This window comes from Anomalospiza imberbis, unplaced genomic scaffold (genome assembly GCF_031753505.1).
Source record: "Anomalospiza imberbis isolate Cuckoo-Finch-1a 21T00152 unplaced genomic scaffold, ASM3175350v1 scaffold_378, whole genome shotgun sequence".
Classification (NCBI taxonomy): domain Eukaryota; kingdom Metazoa; phylum Chordata; class Aves; order Passeriformes; family Viduidae; genus Anomalospiza; species Anomalospiza imberbis.
Genome location: NW_027099993.1, coordinates 56,048 through 64,828, shown reverse-complemented (window position 1 = coordinate 64,828; position 8,781 = coordinate 56,048). Strand labels below are relative to the sequence as shown.

The window sequence follows — 8,781 nt, the reverse complement described above, 5'->3', positions numbered from 1 at the left end:
GGTTTTTCTGTGGGTTTTGGACTCTCGGGGGGGGGGTTGGGATGGATTTTGGGGTTTTGGGGTGGATTTTGGGGTTTTGGGGGTGGATTTTGGGGTTTTTAGGGTCCCTGACTCCCCTCCCCCAGATCGAGTGCTCCAGCATCTCCGACTACGCCGTCAAGATCGTCAAGGCCAACAAACTGGACCACGGTGAGAGCCCCAAAATCCCCAAAAATCACCCCAAAACCACTCCAAAACCACTCCAAAACCACCCCCAGATCCACAGGGATCCCAAAATCCCCCAAAACACCCAAACAATCACCCCAAACCCACCCCCAAACCCACAGTGAACTCAAAATCCACCCAGAGCCCCAAATTCCCTCAAAATCATCCCAAAATAACCCCCAGATCCCCCAAATCCACCCAGAAACCCCAAAATCCCCTCAAATAATCCCGAAATTCTCAGAAATCCCCCCAAAATCCTCAGAAATTCCCCCATAAATTCTCAAAAGAATCCCTCAAAATCCTCAAAAATTGCCCAAAGACTTTCAAAAATTCCCTCAAAATCCTCTGAAATTGCCAAAAATCCTCAAAAATTCCCCCAACGTCCCAAAAATTCCTCCAAAAAGTTCCCCCCAAAATTTCTCCACAATACCCCCAAAATTCCCAAAACATCCCCCAAGAATTCCCCCAAATCCACCCCCCCTTCCCTCCCTTAAAACCCCTTTAAAAACCCAAAAAAACCCCAAAAATACCCCAAAAACCTCTAAAAAATCCCCCAAAAAGCCCCAAAAAAATCCCTGAACGCCCCCGAGCCCTCGCCAAAGCCGGGTTTTCCGGAGTTTGCCGGAGCTCTCCCGCTTTTCCAGTGGTTTCCATCATCAAGGGCAAGGTGGAGGAGGTGGAGCTGCCGGTGGAGAAGGTGGACATCATCATCAGCGAGTGGATGGGCTACTGCCTCTTCTACGAGTCCATGCTGAACACCGTCATCTACGCCCGCGACAAGTGGCTGGTGAGGGCCCGGCACCCCGCGTGCGCCCCGAAACACGGAGAGATCACAGAAACCCGGGAACGCGCCCCAGAAACCTGGGAATGCGCCCCGAAACACGGAGCGATCACAGAAACCTGGGAATGCGCCCCAGAAACCTGGGAATGCACCCCAGAAACCCGGGAATGCGCCCCGAAACACGGAGCGATCACAGAAACCTGGGAATGCGCCCCAGAAACCTGGGAATGCACCCCAGAAAACCCGGGAATGTGCCCCAGAAACCTGGGAATGCACCCCAGAAAACCCGGGAATGCGCCCCGAAACACGGAGCGATCCCAGAAACCCGGAACGCGCCCCAGAAACCTGGGAATGCACCCCAGAAACCCGGGAATGCGCCCCGAAACATGGAGCGATCACAGAAACCTGGGAATGCGCCCCGAAACACGGAGAGATCACAGAAATCCCGGGAACACGCCCCAGAAACCTGGGAATGCACCCCAGAAACCCCGGGAATGCGCCCCGAAACACGGAGCGATCCCAGAAACCTGGGGACAATCCCAGAAACCCCGGGAATTCCCCCCAGAAAACCCGGGGAATGCGCCCAGAAAACCCCAGAGAGATCCCAGAAACCCCGGGAATGTGCCCCAGAAACCTGGGAATTCACCCCAGAAACCCCGGAGAGATCCCAGAAACCCGGGAATGCGCCCCAGAAACCCAGGAGAGATCCCAGAAATCCCAGGAGCGATCCCAGAATCCCAGGAGCGATCCCAGAAACCCCAGGAATTCCCCCAGAAACCCGGGAATTTACCCCAGAAACCTGGGAGCGATCCCAGAAATCCTCGGGGTAAAATCCCGCCCGAAACTGCCCGGGCGCTGCTCTGAAAGGGTTAAAAAATCTGAATTTTGGCTGAAAAAAATTCCCCCCAAAATTCCCACTAAAAGCTGGCATTTTTCCCATTGAAACCTGGGGGAATTCCCGATAAAATTTGGGATAATTCCCCACTAAGACCTGGGATATTTCCTACTAAAAATCGGATTTTTCCGCTCCCGGCTGAGCCTGGCCGGGCTGATCTTCCCCGTTGGCATCCCCTGAAATTCCCAATAAAATGTGGGAAAGTTACCCAGTAAAATCTGGGATTTTCCCTATAAAAACCTGGGATTCTTCCCTCTAAAAACCGGGGATGTTTTCCCCAACAATCTGGGATTTTCCCATTAAAAACCTGGGATTTTTCCCTATAAACCCCTGGCACTTTCCCACTAAACCCCTGGGGTTTTCCCTGTAAAAACCCGGATTTCAAGCATGGGTTTTCCCTGTAAAAACCGGATTTTCCCTGTAAAATCCCGGATTTCCCTGTGAATGCTGGGTTTTGAGCGCGGGTTTCCCCTGTAAAATCCCGGATTTTCCCTGTAAAATCCGGATTTCCCCTCTAAAATCCCGGATTTTCCCTGTAAAATCCGGATTTCCCTGTGAATCCCGGGTTTCGAGCGCGGGTTTCCCTTTAAAAACCTGGATTTTCCCTGTAAAATCCGGATTTCCCCTGTAAAATCCCGGATTTTCCCTGTAAAATCCGGATTTCCCCTATAAAATCCCGTATTTCCCCTATAAAATCCGGATTTTTCCTGTAAATCCCGGGTTTCGAGCGCGGGTTTTCCCTGTAAAATCCCGAATTTCCCTGTAAATCCCGGGTTTCGAGCGCAGGTTTCCCTATAAAATCCTGGATTTTCCCTGTAAAATCCCGAATTTCCCCTATAAAATCCGGGTTCCCCTATAAAATCCGGATTTTTCCCGTGAATGCCGGGTTTCGAGCGCGGGTTTTGCGCTCCCGCAGAGCCCGGCCGGGCTGATCTTCCCCGACCGCGCCACGCTCTACGTGACGGCCATCGAGGACCGGCAGTACAAGGACTACAAAATCCACTGTGAGCCGGGCATGGGGCACCGGCACCGGGCATGGGGCACCGGGCATGGGGCATGGGGCACCGGGCATGGGGCATGGGGCACCGGGCATGGGGCACCGGGCACCGGGCATGGGGCACCGGGCACGGGCACCGGGCACCGGGCACTGGGCACCGGCACCGGGCATGGGGCATGGGGCATGGGGCACCGGGCACTGGGCACGGGCACCGGGCATGGGGCACCGGGCACCGGGCACCGGCACCGGGCATGGGGCACCGGGCATGGGGCATGGGGCATGGGGCACCGGGCACGGGCACCGGGCATGGGGCACTGGGCACCGGGCACCGGGCATGGGGCATGGGGCACCGGCAGCTCGGGGGTTTGGGGGAGTTTGGGGGATTTTTGGGGATTTTTTTTGGGGAATTTTTGGGATTTTTTTGGGAATTTTTGGGGGATTTTTGGGATTTTTTGGGGAATTTTTTTGGGAATTTTTGGGGGAATTTTTGGGGATTTTTGGGGATTTTTTTGGGATTTTTGGGGGATTTTTGGGAATTTTTTGGGAATTTTTGGGGATTTTTTTGGGATTTTTGGGGATTTTTTGGTGGGAATTTTTGGGGGATTTTTGGGCATTTTTTTGGGAATTTTGGGAATTTTTGGGGGATTTTTGGGAATTTTTTGGGGATTTTTGGGGGGAATTTTTGGGGATTTTTTGGTGGGAATTTCCCCATTTCTTTGGAGTTTTTGGTGGGAATTTCCCAATTTTGGGGTTTTTTTGGTGGGAATTTTCCCATTTCTGGCTTTTTTTTGGTGGGGATTTCCCCATTTTTGGGGTTTTTTTCGTGGGAATTTCCCCATTTTTTCGTTTTTCGGTGGGAATTTCCCCATTTTTGGGTTTTTTTGGTGGGAATTTCCCCATTTTTGGGTTTTTTTTTGGTGGGAATTTCCCCATTTTTGGGTTTTTTTTGGTGGGAATTTCCCCATTTTTTGGGGTTTTTTTGGTGGGGATTTCCCCATTTCTGGCTTTTTTTGGTGGGGATTTCCCCATTTCTGGGTTTTTTTGGTGGGAATTTCCCCATCCCTGGGGTTTTTGGTGGGAATTTCCCCATTTCTGGGTTTTTTTGGTGGGAATTTCCCCATTTTTGGGTTTTTTTTGGTGGGAATTTCCCCATTTTTGGGGTTTTTTTCGTGGGAATTTCCCCATTTTTCGGTTTTTTGGTGGGAATTTCCCCATTTCTTTGGGGTTTTTGGTGGGAATTTCCCCATTTCTGGTTTTTTTTGGTTGGAATTTCCCCATTCCTGGGGGTTTTTGGTGGGAATTTCCCCATTTCTGGGTTTTTTTTTGGTGGGAATTTCCCCATTTTGGGTTTTTTTTGGTGGGAATTTCCCCATTTTTTGGGTTTTTTTTCGTGGGAATTTCCCCATTTTTGGGTTTTTTTTGGTGGGAATTTCCCCATTTTTGGGGTTTTTTCGGTGGGAATTTCCCCATTTTTCGGTTTTTTTGGTGGGAATTTCCCCATCCCTGGGGGTTTTCCCGAATTTGCCCGTTCTTGCCGCAGGGTGGGAGAACGTCTACGGCTTCGACATGTCCTGCATCAAGGACGTGGCCATCAAGGAGCCCCTGGTGGACGTGGTGGACCCCAAGCAGCTGGTGACCAACGCCTGCCTCATCAAGGTAGCCCAAAATTCCCAAAATACCCCCGGATCAGCCCAGGAATTCCAAAAATCCAAAAAATCCCCAAAAAATTAAAAAAAAAATCAGAAAAAAACCCCAAAAATCCCAAAAATATCCCCAAAAATCCCAAAAATATCCCCAAAAATCCCAGAATTATCCCCAAAACCCGCGGCCAGCGCCTGCCTCGTCAGGGTCGGCAGGAATTCCCAAATTATCCCAAAACCAGCCCGGAAGTTAAAAAATCTCAGAAAAAATCCGGCCTGACGTTCCGGACGTTTTTCCCCGTTTCCCCCCATTTTTTCACCGATTTTCTCCGTTCTTTCACCTTTTTTTCTCTATTTTTTCTCCACTTTCTCACCATTTTCTCCATTTTAACCAATTTTCTCCATTTTAAACCCAATTTTCTCCATTTTTCACCATTTTTTCACTCTTTTTTCCCCATTTTCCCCCGTTTTCCTGCCCAGGAAGTCGACACCACCACGGTGAAGGTGGAGGAGCTGGGCCTGGGGCTGATTTGGGGTCATTTCAGGCCTTTTTTCACCCGATTTTCTCCATTTTTAGCCCCGTTTTCTCCATTTCTCACCCGATTTTCTCCATTTTTTCACCGTTTTTTCCCATTTTTCCCCATTTTTTCACCGTTTTTTCCCCATTTTTTCACTGTTTTTCCCTGTTTTCCTGCCCAGGAAGTCGACATCTACACGGTGAAGGTGGAGGAGCTGGACTTGGGGCTGATTTTGGGTCATCTCAGGCCAATTTTCACCCCATTTTTTCCATTTTTAGCCCCATTTTCTCCATTTTCACCCGATTTTCTCCATTTTTTTCACCGTTTTTTCCCATTTTTTCACTGTTTTTCCCCGTTTTCCTGCCCAGGAAGTCGACACCACCACGGTGAAGGTGGAGGAGCTGGGCTTGGGGCTGATTTTGGGTCACTTCAGGCCTTTTTTCACCCGATTTTCTCCATTTTTTCACCGTTTTTTCACCGTTTTTTCACCGTTTTTTCCCATTTTTTCCCCGTTTTTTCCCATTTTTTCACCGTTTTTCCCATTTTCCCCGTTTTCCTGCCCAGGAAGTCGACATCTACACGGTGAAGGTGGAGGAGCTGACGTTCACGGCGCCCTTCTGCCTGCAGGTGAAGCGCAACGACTACGTGCACGCGCTGGTGGCCTACTTCAACATCGAGTTCACGCGCTGCCACAAGAGAACCGGCTTCTCCACCAGTAACTGGGGCAAAAAACGCCGAGTTTGGGCAACCTGGGGGCTTGGGGCATTCTCGGGGATTCTTTCGGGGGCTTTTTGGGGATTTTTTGGGATTTTTTGGGATTTTTCAGTGGGTTTTTGGTCCCACTTCAGCATCGAGTTCACGCCCTGCCGCAAGAGAAGCGGCTTCACCGCCAGGGATTTGGGGCAAAAAAATGCTGATTGGGGGATTTTTTGGGGGGAAAATAGCTTAGAAATCAGGGGGAAAAAGCTAAAAACCCAGAAAAAATGCAAAAAAAATCAGAAAAAAAAAATTGCAAAAAACTCGGGAAAAAAGGCAGGGTGGATTTCCTGATTTTGGGGTGGTTTTGGGGTGATTGTGGGGTGATTTTGGGACGGTTTTGGGGATGGTTTTGGGGTGGTTTTGGGGCTGATTTTGGGTTGTTTTTGGGTGGTTTTGGGGCTGATTTTGGGGTGATTTTGGGTTGTTTTTGGGGCTGATTTTGAGGTGATTTTTGGGTGGTTTTGGGGCTGATTTTTGGGTGGTTTTGGGGCTGATTGTGGGATGGTTTTGGGGTGATTTTGGGATGGTTTTGGGGCTGGTTTTGGGATGGTTTTGAGGTGATTTTGGGGTGATTTGGGGGTGGTTTTGGGTTGTTTTGGGGGCTGATTTTGAGGTGATTTTGGGACGGTTTTGGGGCTGATTTTTGGGTGGTTTTGGGCCTGATTGTGGGATGGTTTTGGGGTGATTTTGGGATGGTTTTGGGACTGATTTTGGGGTGGTTTTAAAAAGGGGCTGATTTTGGGGTGATTGTGGACTGATTTTGGGATGGTTTTGGGCTGATTGTGGCGTGACTTTGGGGTGGTTTTGGGTCTGATTGTGGGCTGATTTTGGGGTGGTTTTGGGGTGATTTTGGGATGGTTTTGGGCTGATTTTGGGTTGTTTTGGGGGTTTGCAGGCCCTGAGTCGCCCTACACGCACTGGAAGCAGACCGTGTTCTACATGGAGGAGTACCTGACGGTGAAGAGCGGCGAGGAAATCTTCGGCACCATCACCATGAAACCCAACGCCAAAAACAACGTGAGGGACCCACCCCGGGGCTCTGAGCTCTGGGGATTTGGGGCGTTTTGGGGATTTTTGGGGGATTTTTTTTGGGGTTTTTGGGGATTTTTGGGGATTTTTTGGGGTTTTTTTCCAATTAAATCTTGCGTTATGGCGGCTCTCAGTCAGTAGGGGGCGCCCCCACGTGGGATTGAGACCCAAAATTGGGAGGTTCTGACCCAAAATTGGGGTTTGAGACCCAAAATTGGGAGGTTCTGACCCAAAATTGGGGTTTGGAGACCCAAAATTGGGGTTTGGAGACCCAAAATTGGGAGATTCTGACCCAAAATTGGGAGGTTCTGACCTAAAATTGGGGTTTGGAGACCCAAAATTGGGAGGTTCTGACCCAAAATTGGGAGGTTCTGACCCAAAATTGGGGTTTGGAGACCCAAAATTGGGAGGTTCTGAGCCAAAATTGGGGTTTGGAGACCCAAAATTGGGAGGTTCTGACCCAAAATTGGGAGGTCCTGACCCAGAATTGGGGTTTGAGACCCTAAATTGGTGTTTAGATAACCAAAATTGGGGATTTCTGACCCAAAATTGGGGATTTCTGACCCAAAATAGGGGTTTAGAGAACCAAAATCAGACTTTGGGAACCAGAAATTGATCTTTTGGACCCAAAATTGGGGTTTAGGGAGCCAGAATTGGGGTTTGACTCCCAAATTTGGTGTTTCTGACCCAAAATTGGGCCTTGGGGACACCTCGAGGACATTTGGAGACAGTTCTGAGACTTTTGGGGTAAATTTGGGGATTTCAGGGACATTTTGGGGTAAATTGGGTGATTTTGAGGGGATTTCGGGGGAGGATTTTCAATTTTGGGGCATTTTTGGGGTCTTCCCTTGGGATCTGGGGGAATTTAGGGAGGGAATTTGGAGTAAGTTTAGGGACATTTGGGGAGAATTTTGGGATAAATTCGGTGATTTTGGGGATGATTTTCAGTCTGGGGGATTTGGGGGATTTCTGTGAATTTCTGGATGCCCCAAAACCCCAATTTTTTGCCCCAAAAGCGCGACCTGGACTTCACCATCGACCTGGACTTCAAGGGGCAGCTCTGCGAACTCTCCTGCTCCACCGACTACCGCATGCGTTAGGGGGCCCAAAACCCCCGGAATTCACCCCAAAACCACCCCAAACCCGCCCCCAACCCCCCTCGAAATCCCCCCAAAAAAATCCCCAAAAAACCCCAAAAATCCCCCAAAAAAACCCCGGAATTGGGGCCGCTGCAGTTCCCGTCCTTCACCACACGGGGGCGCCAAAAACCCCGGATTTGGGGCTTTTTCCCCAATTTTTGGGACCCGAATTTTGGGGTTTTTTTTCGTTTTCAGCTCCGAAATTTTGGGGTTTTCCCTTTTTTAGGACCCCGAATTTTTGGGATTTTTCCCTCAATTTGGGACCCAAATTTTTTGGGTTTTTTCCTTCGTTTTGGGACCCCAAAATTCTTGTTTCTTTACCCCATTCGGGGACCCCAAATTTTGGGGTTTTTTCCTCATTTTGGGACCCCACATTTTTGGGATTTGACTCCTGAATTTTGGGTTTTTTCCCCCATTTTGAGAACCCCGAATTTTGGTGGTTTTTTCCTTTTTTTTTGGCCCGAGTTTTTTGGGTTTTTCCCTCATTTGGGCCCCAGATTTTGGGGGTTTTGCCCCATTTTCTTCCCCAATTTTTGGGGTTTTTTTCCCCTTTTTGGGGGCCCCCAAATTTTGGTTTTCATTTTCTCCCAAGTTTTTGGGGTTTCCTCCCAAATTTTTTTGGGATTTTGGGGATCCCTGAATTTTTTTTCCCCCAAAATTTGGGGTCCTCACCTTGTGTCCCCCCCCCCCCCCCCAAAACTCGGGGGTCCCCAATTCCTTCCCCTGCCCCCTCCCCCATCCCAAATTTTGGGGTTTTTGGGGCCGTTTCTCCCCCTCCCCCCGTGGCGGTTTTGGGGTGGGGGAGGGGATTGGGGGGGG

General features: G+C 49.6%; 1 protein-coding gene across 1 annotated transcript; it reads left to right on the top strand.

Annotated features, from left to right (window-relative positions):
* The first annotated feature begins 41 nt into the window (after window positions 1-41).
* On the top strand, window positions 42-8,038 carry LOC137466662 (protein arginine N-methyltransferase 1). The gene is made up of 7 exons (XM_068178355.1): window positions 42-189; window positions 849-991; window positions 2,797-2,884; window positions 4,418-4,533; window positions 5,600-5,750; window positions 6,690-6,811; window positions 7,840-8,038. Exons 1-7 carry the CDS (start codon window positions 42-44, stop codon window positions 7,921-7,923), a joined length of 852 nt encoding a protein of 283 aa, XP_068034456.1. The 3' UTR covers window positions 7,924-8,038.
* Window positions 8,039-8,781: the final 743 nt, after the last annotated feature.